Here is a 21,898-nt window from a genome sequence, read left to right as displayed (position 1 = left end):
CTGAGTCTTTGTTAAGCAGAGATAAGATTTAATTTATTTGACTCTGTGTAGCAAGCCCACTTATTAGCGTTTTTAGTTTGAGGAAATGACATAACATTTGTGCTTCAGTTTCCCTATCTATAAACTGGGGCTAATAGTACTATCTACTCCATATAGTTGCTATACGCATCAACCAACCAGACAAATTAAATTAATTGCTTTGCACTCTTACATGTCATATAGCAAACTGATCATTATAGAAAAAATTGAAATCACCTTTAACAGAGCCGATCTAAACACAATATCAATATTTCTTCCACATCCATGAGGATACAACAAAACATACCCATTTCAGCTTTACAGAAACATTACTGGTTTCTTACATGTGAAATTATATATCGTGTGATACTGGAAAGAAATCCAAAGTTTTCTCCTGCTTAGTTTGACTCAACTTGATGTGAAGTTAAACAGAGGCTATTATCAAAGGTAAAAAATTTCAGCAGAAGCACAGAGAATCCTTTAACTAGATTAGATAATTTAGTTTTTCCAGACAGAATCTACTTCTTTTCCTTCTAATAAAACTAATTAAGGTACTTGACTGTTACTGGAAAATGTCAATTATAATATATTGGAAATAACTGAGTCTTGAGGGCACCAAAAAAGCCAAAATCATTTATCCAATTATATCCTGAAAATATCTCTTAGTGAATAAAGAATGACACTAATTGAGTTGTTCAGTATCACGGTCTATTGTCAAATGTATTGGGAGTCTTATATGAATAAATGTGTTTTCTTGGGGTACTGAGTAAGAAAAGTGAAGGGATTAAGAAGGACAAATTAGTAGTTAAAAAATAATTACAGGGTTATAAAATATAGCATAGGAAATACAGCCAATAATATTGTAATAACTATGTTTGGTGCAAAGTGGGTACTGGAAATATTGGGGGGGGGTCACTTTGTAAATTATATAAATATCTAACCACTATGCTGTACACCTGACACTAATACAAAATAACATTAAATGTAAACTGTAATTGAAAAATAAAATTTAAAGTCCTTTTCAAAAAATATTTTCTTATATATATTTTTCTTACACATATTTTTTAAATTCACATGCATTTGTGTTATGTGAAAGTTATCATGATTGACTAAATTTAAAATATTCCTGTAGTTTATTGCATACTCTAGGAAGAAATACAGTTCAATAAAATATTCACTCCAATTTGCTCTGGGGAAAAAAGCACCCCCGAATATATGTATAGGCTTACCATTCCTTGCCTTTTCCTATACTTTCTAGGCTTCATGTATTGGTTTAAATAAAGTGGAGGTGGCAATCTTCTTGACACCTCAAAAACTGATGGATGGTTCCAGTTAATAAATTTTGTGACATATACATAGTTTCATCTTTACCACCCATTGAGTCTTCACAACAACTCTACAAAGGAGGGTTGGATGGGATGCTCACCAGGGCTTCAATGTGATTATCTGCAGGCTGTACACGATACAATGCTAGGGGGCACTATTTATAATAAATTATAGTTGTTGTGGATTTTTATATTATTACTATTTCCCAGCAGATGGCAGTAGGCATCTTGAGGAAGAAGCTCTGTCCCCTCACCCCCAATTCCAACAAAGGCATCATAGAGACTAGTGATGAGGAATTTATTACCATTCCCTTCATGAATGTGTCTCAGAGAAGTAAAGCAATTCACCCAACATTCCTGATCCCAAGGCAGATACAAAGTTTTTTTTTCCCATTTCAGAGCCAGATTAAGTAAATACTCATGGATGTGAAAACATAATTTATGTGCATAGATGAAATCTTTTAAGATAAAAACAGGCCTTGGCCCGGGTATGCTGTTTTCAAAGGGTTCCAAAAATCCTAAGGAAGAACATCTTAAAAGCTGCATATTCCTGGCACAAGGTGTTAATCCCTGCCTGTGCCCCTTGACATCTTCACAAACTGTCAACATTAACTAAGTGCAGGTGTTCAGTTTGAAGACAGACAGCTTTTCCTCAAATGTTGTGCTTTGGACCCTAGACAAAAGAGAGCCTAAGAGAAAAGAGAACTATGAAAATACAAACTCTCGCACCCAAAGTATGCTAACGTTATAAGCTGAGATACACAAAACTGAGGGCTGCCTGATAGTACAGCAATTACTATACCAATAGCAGTCACAATCTCAAAACCCTTTAAATGAAAGTTTTATCAACCTCCCTCTGTGGCAACATGCAAACAAGTTCTGGCTTTTGATGGGAGGCCTCTCAGAGTCCTCATTTTTTCCCCTTAGTATGAAGACTCACGTGTTTCACAGCAGAAATATTCACATGATTAAATCATCCACTGCTGTACCTGACCCCACTGGGGGAAACACAGTGTGCCACCCTAAAATACACCTTTTTTGGATATTGATTATTTTATGCTGGTTGTTTTTAAGAAACAAAAGACTCAAGAAGAGCCTTTTACCTCCCCCCCCTTACCTGTCTAAAGGAATCCAGAAAGGGCACTATCACCTTAGCTTAATAGGAACTCAGTGTGGCAGACAGGGAGGAACCAAGCAAAGCAGGTCTAGTAGAAGACCAGCAAGAAGTTGCTGACCAAATGCTTACAATTTCTCATCTGCCTGTGAATTGCCTACCTTCCCCTTGACCTCCCAGACCTGTCTGTCTTCCCCTCCTTAGCCCAGAATGGCACATAAGTCTCAACTGCCCCATTTGTCCCCATGTCCCACATTCTGATGGAGCCCCCAAACGACATATGTAATAAACTTGGTTATTTTCGCCTATTAATCTCCCTCGTGTCAATTTAATTCTTAGAACAATCAGAAAAACTAAGAGGGAAAAGCAGGGAAATTCTCCCCTCCCCCACAGTCTCAACCTACTTAGATTAGTGTAAACTGAGCAAAAAGACACAGGAAAGTATTACCTACACAGAACTGGACTTTGCAGTCAGGTAGAAGTCTATATGAAATTCATTTTCCTCCAGTGGCCATGCCTTCTTATCTTGAGTCAAATTCATCATTGTGAAAACAAATTAGCTTTTAGCAGCCCAAAGCACTGAGCACATGAAATGCAGGATATGTTGGCTCTTGATGTAATATTAAAAATAAGCCTTATAATAAACTAATTTCATTCGTTTTCTAGCCTCTTATTTATTTCTGCTAATTTCATTCTTTATTCATCACTTCTGTAGAGGGGGAGAAAATTTTAAGTGCTGTTTGCTGTAAAAATAAATGATTACCAGAGTCTAAGCAGCCTGTAATTCTCAGCTATATGCAAAGAACCTTGGAGGGTTAACAGATAGAAGAGTAAGCTTCAAATTTAACCACCAAACAGTCTTGTTGAACCAGTTTTGTGGTTCAGTAGATTGGAGTGGAGTCCAAAAATTTGTAATTATAAGAAGCCCCTAGGTGATGGTGATGTTCCTCAGACAAGACTTCCATTACCTCCGGATCAAGGTACGGCAGAGAGGCAAGACTCAAAACTAGAAAGCCATTTTGTGATGATAAGCTTAAACGTGAGACTCTACACAAGACACTTGATTTGAAGATGCTAAAATTTAAGGTCTAGCTTATGTTGCAATCAGAACTCCTTGATTTCAGATTTATACCTGTTCTGTATAAATCTGTATTCTTAATCATATGGTATCCTGGCTAGTTAGCATACAGGAAGTCTTTTGTGTCTTTTCTATCACTTTACTTGTATATAAAGTTTTTGAATTCTTTTGTTAGACATGCATCAAGATGCTTGCTGTCTCTCTGCTCTCTGATTACAATCTAATTTGTGGCTCTAAGAGACAAATTTCTTAAAGCCATGCAAATGAGATTTCTGAACACCTCTTTTGGTGGGTCTTTCTAAAATGTTGGTCTTTCAAAGTTGCTGGTTGAAGAAGCAATATTTTTAAAACTAATCTGGAGCTAAAATGTAACAATAAGAAATCTCACAACACGCATTGCAATCTCTAAGAAATTCACTCTTAACAGCCCTAAACGAAGTTCTTACCTGCATAAGCTGCTGCTTCAATTTCTGTATTTCTGAAATGTTCAGCTCACTGAATAAGTCAGAAACGGGGTGCAGAGATTCTCCTTTCCTTAAAGTGGGAGTCCGATAGTCTCCGTTCAGTTTTACGAGGGGCCCGTGGATATGCCCGTTCATTTTGTCATCATTGTTCGGTTCACTCCCGTCCTCGGCAAACTTGAGTCCATCCACGGAGATGCTGATATGATTATCATTGAGGGTGATGTACTGGGAGAGCTCCTTCCGCAGGTTGTTCTTTTGTTCCCTTTCATTTTTCAAGGTCTCTAGGGCTTCTTCCAGTTGGTGCTCAGCGATCTCTTTCAACCGGATGGCATCTTCCAGCTGGCTGTTCAGCAGCACTGTCTCCTCCTCAAATCGCTTAATCTCATGCTTTAAGCCTTCGTATTCAACCTAAATCAGATAGGAGAGAAAAGATTCAGAAAACTAAAATCTGGGTCTGACAAAACTGCCATTAGGACCTAATCATTAAAAAAAAATTAAAACATCACTCTACAAAATAAAAAGCACACCCTTACAGTAACAGGATGGTTTTTTTAAAAATTCTATATAAATATAAATTCAATTCTTAGCAGAGATGAAGATGTGTTTTAGGATTTCTTTTATGGGCTCCAAATGGTCAAAAGGGGGCACTACTGACCTAATAAAACAGGGATTTTTTTTTCTTTAGTAATTATCAGACTAGTCACAACTAACATTTTTCATTACTAATAATTTTTATTTAATTATTAATAATGATATAATTTTGTACCCAGAGATAAATTAGTTAAAAGATCACAGTAAGAACATAATCTCAATAAATATGTTTAAGAGACAAGGAAGCAATGAAAAAATTTATGTACTTAAGAATAGAACCTGGAATAACAATACCAATTATGCAATAACAAATACATACATTCTATTGTTATCAATGTAATATTCTTTTGAATGCTATCAAATAAGAGCCTGTTCAAACACCCTCGTGGTTATGAAAGCCCACAGGGAAAAGAGATTTTTACTCTAAACCAACATGCCTTCATTGGGACCTTTTCCATGGCACACATCACAGACCATTTTTCAATAAATATTTTGTCTCCATAACTATATTGTGATCTCCTTAAAAAGGAGAAATACTCTTCATGCACCTAGGTGTCCCTCCTAGTGCTTCATTATTTCTTCACAGTGTTTCAACAGAATTATGCTCTGCTGAATAAACTATTGTGAAAAAAATAAAGTAAAAAATATATATATAATAAAGTCATTATGATATGGAATACTAATACTAACTGTGTTTAGTTTAAATTTATTTTAGTGTTTATATTAGTTTAATTTTGTAATATTTTTAAATTAAAAAACTAAAAGATGGGAATCATAGACCATTATTATTTTCATACATTTCTAGTTCTCCCCCATCCTACCATCCTTTTTCACATAATCTCAGAGCAATGGCTTGTCTTGCCAAGGTTAGGATAACAGTTTTCTGTGGAGTTTGAGTTAGGATGTAGGTTTGGCTGATGTAACAGAGACCTAAATAAGAGAAAGTTGGTTGAGATAGAAGTTTGTTTCTCTATCATGTAACAATATAGAGGTAGTCAGTCAAGGATCAGTAGAAGTCTCTGCTCCATGAGGTCATCCAGGAACTAGACTCCCTCCATCTTATTACACTGCCTCCTATTTTGGTCCATGTGGTCTAAGGTATCTTGCCATCCTGACCATGTTCCAAGCAGTGGAATAAGATAAGGGGCATACCTTCTCCATTTAAGGACAAGTCTCAAATGTTGCCCATATCACTTCTCATATCTCATTGGCCAGTACAAGTTATATTACCCTTGGTAGCAAGGGAGGTAAAGAACATTACTTTGCATAGTTTTTAACAGGGCACAACATTGGGAGAAGGAAGCAGTGGATACTGATGGGCAACCAACACTTACTGCTGTAAAGGGTCAATGGAATGTCACAGGTCCATAATATAATCATTCAAAAGAGTAAAATCATGGAAATTGCTTGGGATTACGGAGTCTTGTATCGTGGTTCCTTCCAGGCCCGCTTATACACTACAAAGTCATCTCCATTCTGACCTCCTTTTCTTTCCCTGGACAATTCAGGACACCTGCTTGCAAACCTTTGCTAGTATTTGAACCATCCCTCAGAATGTCCCCAAATTGTGCAATAGCTTACATTTGTAGGCATTAATTTAGTTTGCATTACATTTTATTTTTTAATCCCTGTTAAACTGATAGCCTAGACCAGAGGCTTTCAATCAGTACAGTGACTTCTGGACCAAATCTAGCCCACTGTGTATTTTTGTAAATAAAGTTTTACTGAAACACAGTCACACTCTTTTGTTTACAAATTGTTTATGGCTGCTTTTCACAGGACAACAACAGAGTAGAAAGTTGCAAGAGAGACTGTATGGCCTGCAATCACATTTACTATCTGGCTTTTAAAGAAAAAGCGTGTCAACTCCTGGGCTAGACTTAATGACATTAATTTAGTATGCTTTGTAGGTTTTTTAATTCTGTGATTTTTATTCAATTGATGATAGACTCCCTGTAAAATCCTATCTCTTTCTAATTTAGGCATCTTCACTCATTCCACTCACTGGTTCAAGTTCCTAATATTCCTAATTTGTCTTTCTCTGCTTAGGCAAAGGTTGACATCCAGAAAATGAAGTAAAGTAATCCTTCAAGATCCAAGTCAAGAATCTAATCCTAATTTCGAAGTCTTTGTTGACCCACTCAGGCCAACAGATTACTCCCTGATAGTGCCATCCTTGTAAGGACACATTAGATGATTAGAGCCCCAGGAAACTGGATGAACCAAGCAACACAGTGAAAGGACAGTTAAAAATTGGTATTTGAGCCCTGGCTGCTGTGGCTCAGTGGACTGAGTGGCATCCTGCAAACTGAAAGGCTGCTGGTTCGATTCCCAGTCAGGGCACATGCCTGGTTTGCAGGCCAGGTCCCCAGTTGGGGGTGTGTGAGAAGCAACCAACCGATGTTATCTCTTGCACTTTGTTGTTTCTCTCCTTCTCTTTCTCCCACCTTTCCCCTCTCTCTAAAAGTAAATTAAATATTTTTTTAATTGGTGTTTGATATTTTTAAAACAGTATCAAAGTAGTTACCATAAGAAAAAAAAAATCAGCACTCTGCTAGGATTCTTTGTAGCAACTTCACAGTTTAGTAGCTCTTTTTTATTTTTGACTACATGAGGGTTGGGAATAGGTAACATAATCTTTTCAGGGCTAGGAACTCTAAAGATCTTAATATGACCCTCTTTTGCAAACCTAACAAATAGCTTTAATATGCAATTACATGGATGGCTATGAGTTTATTACCTAATTTCCCTACTGGGACTATAAGCTCTTTGAGTCTGTGACCATTAAAAAAGTATATGGTCTCGCCCTGGCTGCTGTGCCTCAGTGGATTGAGTGTCGGCCTGCAAGCCAAGTGTCGCTGGTTCAATTCCCAGTCAGGGCACATGACTAGGTTGCACGTCAGGTCCCCAGTTGGGGGCACAAGTGAGAGACAACCACACAGTGTTGTTTCTCTCCCTCTCTTTCTCCTTTCCCCTCTCTCTAAAAATAAAAATAAACAAACAATTTTTTTTTTTTAAAGTACACGGTCTCAAAGGAAAATACCCTGGAAATACTGGTTAAATGAAATCAAACTGAACTGAATACATTACCTATATCTCTTATGATATTATTACCTGATAACAGAAATATATCCTTGGAGGAAATGGTCTTTATAATAGAAGTATAATTGAATTATTTATTTTAACAAGGGTATTCAATGCAAACATTTGAGGGCTTTAAGATGTGAGATATTAAGAAAATGGAATTTATTATTTCTCCCCTCCTTCCACCATCACAACTTTAAAAACTAAAGCTAACATAATTTCCTGCTCTATGTTAAGTAATACTGCAACCAGGCAAATTTTTCTATCCTTAGTCCCCAGTCCCAATACTGACCAACACTGGCTCACTGGACTGAGTGGCAGCCTGCAAACTGAAAGATTTGCATAAAAAACTGAGCTGCTTACAGGAAAAACCTGCTCCTAGAAGGTGAGACCAAACTAAAACAGATACCTCAAGACTCATGTCAAGACCTTCACTTTGTTGTACTTCCCAACTCAAAGCTGTGTCATAAATTCAGTTTATCCCAACCAGTTTTCCACCTGGCAAAACCCAATCCATATCCTACAATCCTATGAACACCCTTCTCTAAGCCTTCCATTTTGACACATTAGTAAGGTTTATGGAGGTGGATTTTTATGCAAAAGGTCTGATAAACAGCTTTGCTTCATCAGTGGATTTTTCTGGTGGGCTGTTGGGGAACTGCTGCTTCTTCTTACACTTCTTTTTGTTTGAAAAAGCACAAAGGTGAAAAACGTATTCATAAGATTGGACCTGATTTCATTCTGGACACAGAACCAAATCAGCACACAGAGGGCTGTGGCTGAAGTTTTTAGTCAACTCTTTGATGTTTCCATACACTTCATATTTAGGACCACATAAAAAAATTGGTTTGGTTAATTATGATTATCTAAAATTTTAGTTTCGTCTTGAAGTTGAAGAGTGACTGTAAGAGAAATTTAAGAAACAATTTGTTCATTCTTTCAACAAGTATTTTTTTAAGATTTTATTTATTTATTTATTTATTTATTTTTATTTTTAGAGAGAGGGAGAAAGAGAGGGAGAGAAACATCAATGTATGGTTGCCTCTCTCGTGCCCCCAACTGGGGACCTGGCCCACAGCCCAGGCATATGCCCTGATGGGGAATTGAAATGGTGACCTTTCAATTTGCAGGCAGCACTCAATCCACTAACCCACACCAGCCAAGGGTCAACAAGTATTTATTTAATGCCTTCTATGGCACTCTTCCAGGTTCTATATCATAGTGGAGGGAGATGGAAAATAAACAAACCAATATACGTGGACTAAAAAGGACGTAAGAAGTGCTATTTAAACAATAATTATTCAGAGAATAATCAATAAGGAAAATGGAACTTCAGAAGGAAAGAATCTTCTAGTTCTTTGAACCAAGTATTTTAAAATGCTATTATCTTTGCTGCTGAGAGAAACATCAAATCAGACTGGAGAGTATATTTTGTACAGGGAACTTTAGTACAAAGCAACATTCAGACGAGCTTTGAGATTGAAAGCCAGCCATCATCATCTGTTTGAAAAAAATATATGTGGAATAAATTATTATAGTTAATACTACATTAATTGGAAAGAGAGTTTATGATAAGCGCTAACTCCTATAAATAGAGTAGGAGAGAAAAAGAATACCCAGTTCCTTAATTGGCAGACATAGAGACACTATAGTGCACCCATTTGCCAGCAAAATAGTTCAAATGGGTGTTGGCATGGAAAGTGATTTCAAATTAATTAATTAGACACTTAATTGGGAAATTACCATATTGCATCTAAAAATAAAATTAAAGAGATGTATACATTTTCCTATTTGGTTTTTCCGCCTGAACCTCTGAGTTAAGCATTTGATTCCCACATTCCAATTACCAGTGGAGGACACGGGTAAACCGTCAACAGTAATCCACCAGACTGATAGTACAAATTCCCACAGAAACGGCCTCATACCTAATGAATACTCACAGGATACCTTGGCAGTCTTTCAAGAACACCTAATACGGGCCTAATTTAACCTCCAGAGTAAATTAGTCTGCCACATGCAGTGACTGGAGGTTGTACAGTGAGGCCATCTGGTCACACTCCTGCCTGTGCAGAGAGCAGTGAGGATTTTTAAAAATCATGACTAATGGTCACTTTAAATATCTGCACTTTAAGTACATTTGCTTCAATCCTCTACATACTTCATCAGTGACCAAAAACAAACCACAAAAAAATATCCTTCTTATTTTAAGAAGTTTCTGAGAAGCATATTTTTAAAAAATTATTTTAAGTCTAATTTTCTCTCCTGTGAGCTTAGTGACTCCAGTCAAATCCAGAGCTGGAATGCCCCAACTACTGAGGGCCCTCCATTACACACAGTGACTCAGTGCTTAACGGGAGGGGATGAGGTAGAAGACATTTTCCACGCTCTGAAGCCACCCCTGCACTCTTTAGTGGACATCTTGTTCACCCCTCACTCCAAAGATGGGAGGAAATGGCAATGGTCAGAAATCAAATTTAATTGTATCAATACCTGGATATTTCCCTTCCTTTCTTAACCCCTCTATCTATCAAAACCAATACATTTTAGACAGAGCCACCAACTTGAAAAGAATGTAGAAGTAGAAGCACACATCCAGGCTGGCCTTTAAGTTGACTGAGGGCAACAATCCTACCATATGGATTCAGTATCTTCCTAGACTAGCGCAATGCCTGGCATACAACATGTTGACTGGACCTGAGAGGTTCTATTAGTGTTTAGAACAGAGTAGAGGTTCTGGTTGAGGAAGCACCTTGAAAAGATCTTGAACATACAATTCACCTTTGCTTCACTACCTGATAAAACTGTATTCACGAATAACTTCTTCTAAAATTACAGAATCAAGAATGCTGTAAGTAGGAACTGTAACAAATCAAATGCAAATCAATCAAGAAAATTAAGCAATTAAACTAAGCTGCACTACAAAAAAATTATTAAAATGTACACTTGCAATCTTCTTAGTCAGGTTAGAGCTGAAAAAGAAATCAAGCATTTTCTTTTTCTTATAATTTGGTCTTATTGATTTATATTTCATAATCCATTTCCCTGTATGATGCAACAGCAATTGAGAGAGAGAGAGCGAGAGGGCGAGAGAGGGAGATTGCAGGGAGACATGAAGCTTGTAGTACGAAACACACTTAAAGATCCAGGCTTCTACTACATTGTCAGTTTAAGATGATTACAATACAAAGGACTTGCTTCTGAAATAAATTATCATAGAGCTAATGTATAAACTAAAATTTTTCTTATCCAGTGAAGCTTTATTGTAAATTATACAACCTCTAGGTTTGCCTTCTCAGTGTTAGCTAATATAGAAGGGTTGGAAAATACCTTAGCTAAAATAAAAGGGTTGGGAAATTCCAGCACATAAATATTGTAGGGAGATTAAGGCAAATTTCGACAAGTTCCTTCCTGAGAAATAAAGAGAAGATTTAACCTTAATGGCCAGAAGATATGGTCCATCTTGAGTATAACCAAATAACTTCTTAAACCTTACCTGGTTCTGCTTTAACGTGGACACAAGTTTCTGCAACGTGATATTTTCTTCTTCCAGCTCAGTGTAGTCCTGAAGGAGGCGGGCCTCTCGGAATTTATACTCTCGTATTTCATCCTTCATCCGAATTCTCTGCAGCTCCACCATTTCATTGTTCTGAAACAATATAATAAATCATCAATACAGAACTTTCTTATTCTAGAGACTATGAAGTGTAGATAAAGTCTGGGTAGTTAAAGAGTCATGGGCCACTTGACATTGGTGAAACATTCTGAGAAATGAGTCTTTAGGTGATTTCTTCATTGTATGAACATCAGAGAGTAAACTTACACCAACCTAGAAGGTCTAGCCCACTACCCACCTAGGCTATATGGTGTAGCCTATTGCTGCTAGGCCACAGCCTGTTCAGCCTGTTACTCTACAAAAACAACACGAGATTAAATCAAGCACAAGATAAAATGATGCAATCAAGAGACACAGTAAATACAAGACACATGAGGCTGCTGCCAGCATAACATGGCACACTGTATTATAGCAAAGTTTTTTTAATAAGTAGGAAGAGTACACTCTAAAATGATGATTAAATACATACTGTACACAATTGTATGTGCTGTACTTTTATATGATTCACAGAGCAGTAGGTTTGTTTACATCAGCACCACCACTAACACGTGAGTAATGTGTTGCCCTACTGTGTTAGGACAGCTCTGATGTCACTGAACAATAGGAATTTTTCCGCTCTATTTTAATCTTATAGAACCAATGTCACATATGTGGTCCATCATTGAACAAAATATTACTCTGTGGCGCATGACTGTATCATAATTTCAAAGCAATGACAATATTTCAAAATACCTGCAAGAACTGAGATGTGGTATGAAAACACTGCTCACAGATGCTGCTAATACTACTGAGGCTTGTTGCCTACATCCAAATGGAAGAAAATGTGCAATTCAGTCTAAGTTTACTGAAAACAGAGATGTCACTATTTTTCCCATTCAGTTTTCCCATCCTGAATTCTATCCATAGACTCAGATCTAAGAAAAACACTTCTGCTTGTCATTTAGGTCTCAGTTCAAATGTCATTTCCTCCAAGAGACCTTTCCTAAACAGCTAATATGGCACAGCTCCCCACTTTTATGCATCATCACCCTATGATTTATTTTATAGATCAATATCTAGCATTGAGGAGGTGCTCAAAAAATAATTGTTGAACAACAGGACTGATCATTACTTGAAATCAGTGATGTACTTAGCTTTTATACTTTTAACATTTATTAAATTTCCTTTTTCCTCTGCTTATAATAAATCTTTCTGTAATGTTATGTTCATTGATGTGTTCTAATTTCTGGCATGCTTGAGGCCCTCAACACCATGGAATGAACAGTAAAACAGTAATACAAATGGTTAAATAAAAGTTTAGCAAGATAGTGTTGCACTGATGGTGGCTTTTTGTCTTGCATTGTTTATGGGGAACAAAAGGGAGAATAACACACTCTGAAGTAAAACAATCCTCAATGTGCGGAACCACGAGATGTTTAATTCTTCTTCACTCCACAGTACAGTGACTTGGAGGCAGAAACATTCCTTTATTCACTGCTCCCTTGACAATCCTTTGAGCACTATAGGCTCAGAAAGTGAAAAATAAATAATGGTAGATGTTGGCAATAAAGCCAAATTACAAAAATCCATTAAATTCTTTTATTTTGCAGAAACATGAAACCTTAATATATTTCTAGTTCTCCAAAGATCTACCATAACTGAGTGATATATATATATATATATATATATGTATATATATATATGAATATATATGAATAAAGTATAAGGACAGCTGATAAATTGGATGCCAGCAATTTATATAAATTATAAAGAAAATGTTAAGTTATAAATATTCTGTAAAATGTGTATACTTTGTAGAAAATGTAATGACCAGAAACCTAGCTCATATACACTGAAAATTAACTATAAAATTTTATATAGTAAGACAGTAAATGTCAAGATAATTTTAAGACCGCAGCAAAGCAAATGAGGATCACTAATAAATGATAAAATAGCTCATAAAAACTCCTAATGCAAATTAAGGAAAAGCTTGGCTGCAACACTGGCTAAGCTGAAAGACTTACTAGCAATAAAACAGATTTATCACTCAGAGAAAGGAAACTGGACTTATTTACTTTGCTAGAAATCCTTGTTTTGAACTGCCACAGATTTTATTCTACGGGCAATGTTCTTTGTTTCCACAATAAACTTAAAAGATTGCTCCTGATGCTTTTTGCACCACTCATCAGACATTTATATCCCACAAATTTTTCTCCCTGGGAGAAGATGGTGCTGAGCTCTACTAAGAACTTCCATCAAGAATGAGTAAGGAAAATAAAGCATGAGAGAAGGGGGAGAAAATGGCACAACCAGGGACAGCTTTAGCCTTTGCCTGTCACTTCTAGAGACCTGAGCCATGACTCTTCCTGAGTGGAAAGGGCATGAACCTGAAATGTGTGGAATAGACTATCTTCATTATTTGCATTGCACCTGATTATAGCAGCAATCTTAACATTTTATTTTAATTAACATTAAAAGGATTTCTTTATGTAGGAATAATAAATTCCCTCTATTGTCAAGAAGAAAATATAAACATTAACACTTGTTACCACACATAGAGTAATGTATGAAAATAATAATGCCTTACAGTTATATGGCCTTCTGTCTTTTATAAATTAATTACATTCATTGTCACAGTAGATCTTAATATTGTAATAGCTTATGTGAGCTGGGTGACAGACATTCCAAGTTTACTCATCTGTGAAAAAATGAGGATCCTAATACTTAATATTATATAGTCATTGTAAGGATTTAATGACAGTACATGCAGAAATGAGCAGGGATACCAGACACATAATTTATCCCAACACACAGACAATTTATACAAAAGGTTCATACCAAAAGGCTGAGCAACCAATACACCTGGGAGAGGCAGGGAAAGTTTTATAAAGGAAGTTACATTTGAGCAGAACCTTGAAGGGCAAGTGGAGTTAACTAAATGGATGAGAAGGAGGACAGACTACCCAGCCAGAGGTCAACTCCTGAACAGAAGCAGAGTCCTGTTTGCATTGAAGGCAGTGCTACAATACCCAATAGTGAGACTGAGCGTTTCCTGAGGGCGCCAACAAAGCTGAAGCACTGACAGGTGTAAAAGAGAGAAATTCGAAAAAAATCTAGAAAATTGCAAATTATTTTCAGCTTATGCCTAAATTTGGTGTGGTTTCATACAATGAAATGTTAAATTACAGATCAGTGTTGTTAAACTATGAGATAGTTTAGGAACTATGAAGTCTCATGTGGTTGGAACAAGGTAACCTGAGACAGATTTTGCAGGAAATTCTATGTTAAAAAAGGAATTTGGGGAAGCAGAAAAGTCTGTTAAGCAAAGCAGCCGTGTGATCAGACCCATGTTTTGGCAAGGGACTCTGTTGAGGGCTCGGAGGAGGGAGCTTTAAGAAAAAAGAGCCATAGAGAACAAGCCAAGTAGCCACTCCAACTGCCCAAAGGAAAAGAAAATGATGAGGAATGCTGAGGAACATCTCCATAAGAAGGAACAGGACTTGGTCATTGGTTGATGATAATAAACAAGCAAACAAAAAAAGCAGAGTAAAAACAATGGCCTTAGTAAGGATAAAAGTGCCTGAATAGAGTTGTAAGAAAAAGAGAAATTTTCCAATGAAGGGAATGTGAGAGTTAATGATGTATTTATAAATAATTGTAAGTAATATTAATTTGGATAGTCAAACCAGGAATTTTTGGATCTGTGAGTGGATAAAGGAAGACAGCTACTATGGTCCAAACAGAGAAAGCTGGAGAGAGGAAAGGATGGGGATGTGGTCCTGCTCTCACTTCTCTCCTGGAAAGTCGCCACTCCCAGGGAATTGAGGCAGTTCAACACACTTACATTTACCTTCCTTCACTTGGCCAAAAATGAACACTTCCCTTGTTGAAGACAGAAGTGGACATGAATTCTCCTTGCCCCTCCCCAGCCAGGAATTCTCTGTACTGGGGCCAAGAATGCACGACCTTCAGTAGTTAATAAGCTGATGGAGACAGAGGGATAAAAATCACAGTAAGGCCAGGCGTACTGCTCCCTCAGGCAGTACCGTGGGCTTCGCAACTCTTTAGGAGAGCTATCAATGAAGAAGCCAAGACATCCAGAGCACCACATAGTCAGCATTTCCAAATGCTATCCAGACTTAATAACTGGGCCATCACTAGAAAAACAAACAGGGGAAGTTTGAAGTGTGGCTTAAAACAAACATTGTGCTCAGCAAAAAAAAAAAAAAAGAAAAGAAAAGAAATGTAAAAAGATTTGCCATGGCTGGGAGAAATAGAGGAGAGAATTATGACTTGGGACAGCATTTTCCATAAGTGAGTTATGAAGTAGGGGAGTTCTGTGCGGGGTTACTAGGAGTCACTCGAACATAAATTGGGGAAACATCGGGTTAAATAAAGTTACGGTTTTTTTGTTGTTCTCAGAACCCCTAACATGCTAGTGGTCACTGAGACTATATAAGAGCAAGACATGGTGTGCTGCGTATTCTAAACTTAATCCAGCACAAGACCTCTGCCTTGTTAAAGGAGTCTTCTGAATAATCCACAAACCAAATCACTGGAAAACATTACTCTGAGATAATAGAAAATGATAGTATCTATACAGATGGTGAGGTAAACCACCAAGCTCCTTACCGCTCCTTAACTCCAGATCCCATCCAACTACCCAGGGCTGAATGGACCATCAGATTTAAATAATGGCATAAAATTAAAGCAGAGGAGTAACTAGGTATTAAAAAAAAAAAAAGGTGGGATAAGACAATCAGGTTCTGACCAGTAATGAGCGAGTGACCATACAAGAGTAAAAAAGCTCTAATGAAACCAAGGCCATAATTCTTACTATGAGGCATTTGCAAACCTTGCTCTGAAGCGGTGGCATGACAAAGGGTTAACTATCCTAGACTGAATTTGAAGTAATACAGGCATCTTTCCCATGGGACAGCTGCCTCCATTAGAAGTCAAGGGCCAGTCCATTTCACAAGCAGTTCACATTTCAATGCCTCATTTCAAACATTTATCATAAGCAAAATCTTGACAGCCACATAAAATCTGCCCTTTTATCGTATGCACACATTTGAAATAAATGGCACAAAATAAATAATATATGACTGGTTTTCTTATACCCTGATTTGTAGTTTTTTTTTTTTACTTGTATAAAAGGATATCAGATATTATTCTAAGTAATAAAAAAAGAGTTTAATAAACATTTACATTGCATCTGAGTTGGGTGGAACATTATTTAGCAGGAAAGCTCCTGTGTAAGGTTTTTTTGGTATCAACTTTATAATTCACATACCTATAATTCACCCGTTTAAAGAGTACATGATTTTTAATATGTGTCAGAGTTGTGACCATCAGCATAATTAATTTCAAAACACTTTTATCATCTCAAAAAAGAAATTTGCACCTTTTAGCTATTGCCCCCATCCCCAGGCCCTCAACCCCTCCAGTCCTAGGCGACCACTAATCTACTTTCTACTTGCCTATACTGGACACTTCATATAAATGGGATTATATAATATGTGGTCTTTTGAAACTATAAGATTTTACAGTTTGTTTACTGCTAACAAAACATCTTTGTTTATGAAATCCTCAGACAGCTTCACTGCAGCAAGAAACATATTTCACAATATATCAGCAAAGCGCTGCATTGTGCTGGCGTTTATCCAGCATATGTCCGATCCAGCAATCACGATATTATGTTTCACCAGTGTGAGCATTTAAATTTCACTTAATGGGCTGCAGTTATTTTTTATCAATAAAAATGTGGCTTTGTGACCTGGTATTATAATGTGAATACACTGATTTATTTTGGAATGAGCTATTGCAGATATAAAATACTGGTATTTTAATCTTTTCTATAATCACCCTTGAAGTCAGGAAATCAAAATCATTCCCCAAAATAGTCTAGTTGCTTCTTGATTTTTTTTAACTTGCTTGATTTTTCTTTTTTCCATTTCTCATTTGTTAATCGAAAGATACTGAACACCATAATGAATGATGGTATGACAGTTTTCTGGTAGTATGTCCTTATAACTATAAATATACACGTTGCCCTGATTATATTAAATAGAATAAGGAAAATTTAGGTAATACATGAAGGCTCAGTTCACAAATATTCCAGAAATAATTTGATCTCTAGCAAATATCCTTTCACCTCAGCTTCACACTTTATTGCGACCTTGCTTTAAAGAATGCTCTAACCCAAGAGAAAATAGCTTCAACGGAACAAAAATCATTGATTATGATAAGTAATTTTTAGTCTCCATTATTGTTGGAACACATTACACATTTTTTTACTGAGAAGAGATATCATACAAGGAAAAAAGTGAACAAAAATGGAAGTAATGGTTTACATTAAAATGACTTTTTTTTAACAGAAGTAAACATTAAAAGAAAAAATTTAGAGCGATGAGAAAGGAGAAGGGATTGAAGATCACAAAATGTAAAGTGAGTACCATCAGGATGAAAAGGCTGGACAGAAAGGGGGATTAATATAATTTATAACTTGCTTTGAAATGTACAAGTTAATCCCCCAAGAGACTGGAGGTTATAAAAGACACTATTTTTGTTTATATTTTAGGTATATCTATATAGTAGAAGCTAACTAAGTTTTAATAGGAAATCTGGCAGGTCTGACCTAGCTGTTTATTTTTGTTGCTATAAAACACCTGTATTATCCAAGAAGTAAAGTTTAGTCCAAACATTGATAATAGAGGAGAAAGCTTAAAATAGTGAATATAGTTACTCAGATAAAGTCTTCAATACATAAAATAGCACCAAAGATATTAGCTTCAGAGAGGCAACTGTTTTATACAGAGGTGTGTGATAGGGTAAACATAGTTCTGGACATGAACCTGGATTCAAGTACCAGCTTACAACAAAAAAATTCCTAGGACTTTCTGTTTTCTTAACTCTACAAGCAAAAAAATGGCTTTTCACTCAACTCCAGAATCTGTCAGAAATAAATTTAAAAGTATTTCTAAAAGCATGTTGTAAACTATAATGAGTTATCATACATCTTTATTAACAAGTAGTTTTTAAAAAGTCGGTTAAAGGCTTTTGTAGGACTGTGTTGGCGATCCTTTAGAATGTTCTTTATCAGTAACTATTTAAAAATGCCATTCCATGTGTACATATGATTCTAACTCATCTCATGAACAACTTAAGATAAGGAGATCTGATGCCAGACTCAGAAATGATAAAAATTTATACAGTAACAATCACACACCCATTTTTTCTCCCTTCAGCCTAATTTCTACCCCCACCCACCGTTCTTAACATCATTTATATACTTCCAGAGTTTTTATATTTTATTTTCAAACTTTAACTATAGCATCAACTTACTCCCACATGAAAATGAACATGGTTAATATGTGCTTATTATAAGATACTAACTCTGAAATATTGAGCTATCTTAACTGGCATTCTAATTTCAACAATTATATTAAAAGTCTAAGAAATTCAAAGATACAGCTTTTAAGTAATTATTAGAAGTGATCAAATTTCTACTTCTTAACATTCAACCTTAAAGTTTCACAAAGAACTCTCCTTACCAAGACCTCCCTGTTATCAGCTTTTCTTTTTGCCTTGAGAAGTGGAAACTGAACTTGGGAATCACCTTAAGAAAGGTATTTTGATATGACAGGTGTGATAAGCTGAGATATAGGGGAAGACCTAGGTAGCGAAACATGAAAGTTATAAGGTCCAGGTGAGAGGTAAACAATATTAGCAAAGGACAGGGACTACTGAGTAAGGTTGTGGTTCACGTGCAGTCAAAGGTAGCTCTATGCTCCTCTCCAGGGACACCTGGACATCCGCCACTGACCCTGGGCCATGACAAGGATGGAATGCACTAATTAGTGACTTATAATATGCTGTTTAAAGCCTGAAATTCCGTGACACATACTCTATTTGTTTATATTATTTGTAGGGAATTTATAGGTTAATGATTGGTACTTGGCATCTTCAATTATATTATCTAACTTAGCCATATGAGCAGCGAGGTATACAAGACTGTTTTGTAAACTTCAGTCTTGGTTTCCCTGAAAACTGGTATTTTGTGCATATCTTGGTTCACAGCCTGGATGCAGAGCATATACCATGAAGATTTTAAGGAAGGGCCCTAGAGCTGTGTCTGAAAATCTCAGACCTCTCTCTGTCTTCCATGTTTTCTTTCTTCTTCATTTCACCAAAGCTGAGGCAGAGCAGAAGAAACTCCCCAGAATGTGCCCCTTTGGCTTGTGGATTATTAGCACACTCAGAGCCTTTGACTTCCTGTTACTTCCTAAAAGAATTCAGGTAAGGAGGACTATACGAGTATGAAAGCTATTATCAGAGATAACTTTTTTCTTTTCTTTATCTAATCCTTACCTGAGGATATGTGTATTGATCGTATGGGTTGTTGTTGTTGTTGTTTTTGCATTTTTAAATTATATTTTATTGATTATGCTATTACAGCATAATCAATCTCCCAAATTTTTCCCCCTCTGTCCACCTCCACCCAGCACCCCCCACTCCCTCAGGCAATCCCCACATCATTGTTCATGTCCATCGGTCATATCTATAAGTTGTCCGGCTACTCATTTCCTATACTGTATTTTACATCCCCATGGCTATTCTGTAACTGCCTACTTGTACTTCTTAATCCCCTCATCTCTTCTCCCATTCCCCCTAACTCCCCCTCACCAGACAAGCATCAATATGCTCTCCGTATTCATGATTCTGTCTCTGTTCTTCTTGTTTGCTTAGCTTGTTTTTTATATTCAATTGCTAATATTTATGTATTTATTATCATTTTATTGTTCATAGTTTTGGTCTTCTTTTTCTCAAATAAGTCCCTTTAACAGTTCATATAATAATGGTTTGGTGATGATTAACTTTAGTTTTTCCTTGTCTAGGAAGCTCTTTATCTGCCCTTCAATTCTACATGATAGCTTTGCTGGATAGAGCAATCTTGGCTATAAGTCCCTGCTTTTCATGACTTTGAATATTTCTTGCCAATCCCTTCTAGCCTCAAAGTTTCTTTTGAGAAATCAGCTGACAGTTACCCACAGGGGCATTCCCATGAGACTAACTGCTTTTCTCTTGCTGCTTTTAAGATTATCTCTTTATATTTAACCTTTGGCATTTTAATTATGATGTGTCTTGGAGTAGGCCTGCTTGCATCCATCTTGTTTGGGACTCTCTGTGCTTCCTGTACTTGCGTGTCTACTTCCTTCACCAAATTAGGGAAGTTTTCTTTCATTGTGCTTTTCAAATAGATTTCCAATTTCTTGATCTTTCTCTCCTCCTTCTGACACCCCTATGATGTGAATGTTGGAACCTCCTGAAGTTGTCCCAGAGGCTGCTTACACTACCCTCGCTTTTTTGTATTCTTTTTCCTTCTTGTTCTGATTGCTTGGGTTTTCTTTTTTCTTTTTTTTTTTTTTTTGCTTCCTTATGTTCTAAATCACTGATTTGATTCTCAGTTTCACCCACTCTACTATAGTTTCCCTGTAAATTGTTCTTTATTTCAGTTAGTGTATCCTTCATTTCTGACTGGATCTTTCTTATACTGTTGAGGTCCTCATTAAGTTCCTTAAGCATCATTATAATCAGTGTTTTGAACTCTGCATCTGATAGATTGCTTATCTCCATTTTGTTTAGTTCTTTTTCTAGAGTTTAAATCTGTTCTTTCATTTGGGCCATGTTTCTTTGTCTCCTCATTCTGGCCATTTCTCTGTATTTGTTTCTATGTATTAATTAGGTAGAGCTGCTATGATTCCCTGTCCTGATAGTGTGGCCTAATGTAGTAGGTGTCCTATAGGTCCAATGGCACAGCCTTCCCTATACCCCAAGCTGAGTACTCAAGATGAGCCCTCTATGTGGGCTGAGAACATCCTCCTCTTGTAATTGAGCCTTGACTGCTATTGGCAGGACAATGGGAGGGATTACGCAGGACAGTCAGTTGCAAGAACTAGCTGTGACCACTGACCACCAACACCCTCCCTCCATGGAGGATCAGCTGTGCAAGAGCAGGGAGGTGGTGCTCCAATGTTGTTGGAGCTGTCCACTGGGTGTGCAGGCTCTGGGGTTTTCTGGGTGGTGCAGGCCGAGGTCAGCCCCCACCTGTGTTTTGTCTGGGGCCACCCTGCACTCAGTGATGGCTGCTACTTGTGCTGTGCTTGGAGATTCCAAGGCAGGGCCAAGCTGTGAAACTAGGCTGGCTGCTGCTAGTGCTGGCCCTGGGGACACTCAGCAAGAGGTACAGGGCCTGAGGGCTCCCTGAAGCCGGCTGTTGTTTGTTTGAGAGGAATTAGGAAGTTGTGAAGCAAGAGCCAAGACCAGCTTTTCATATGGAAAAGTCTCTGTTAACAGCGTGGGTGGACCAGTTATGTTGGGTGGGATGGAGTCTCAGAGGATCTCCAGGGCAGGGCAAACAGTATTAGCCAGGCTGATGGCGTCAGGTATGTCGCCTGCCTGCCAGCTCTGTGGTGCTATTCGAGGAGGGTTCAGAAAAGGGACAATAGCTTCTGCCATCTTTCTATCTGGGAGAAAGATGACCCCCAGCTCTCGCCTTGATGTCAGACATGTCAGTTCCTCCCTGTATGCCACTGGTGCCTTTCAAGCTGCTACCCTGGTGCTGGAGCTCAG

At 37.2% G+C, this 21,898-nt stretch overlaps 1 protein-coding gene across 3 annotated transcripts in view; it reads right to left on the bottom strand.

The window, feature by feature from the left end:
- BICD1 (BICD cargo adaptor 1) overlaps positions 1–21,898 on the bottom strand; it is a 175,546-nt gene that overhangs the window by 46,252 nt on the left and 107,396 nt on the right. For all 3 annotated transcript variants that reach the window (XM_090272995.1, XM_090272993.1, XM_090272994.1), the window contains exons 3-4: positions 11,168–11,320; positions 3,982–4,407 (exon numbers count right to left, since the gene is read on the bottom strand). In XM_090272995.1, the coding sequence (XP_090129121.1) occupies positions 3,982–4,407; positions 11,168–11,320 (579 nt within the window). The remainder of the gene's footprint in view (positions 1–3,981; positions 4,408–11,167; positions 11,321–21,898) is intronic.

This window comes from Furipterus horrens, unplaced genomic scaffold (genome assembly GCF_987537825.1).
Source record: "Furipterus horrens unplaced genomic scaffold, mFurHor1.1.pri manual_scaffold_4, whole genome shotgun sequence".
NCBI classification, from domain to species: Eukaryota; Metazoa; Chordata; class Mammalia; order Chiroptera; family Furipteridae; genus Furipterus; species Furipterus horrens.
The sequence above is the reverse complement of the archived record's forward strand: the minus strand, read 5'-3'. Positions and strand labels throughout refer to the sequence as shown.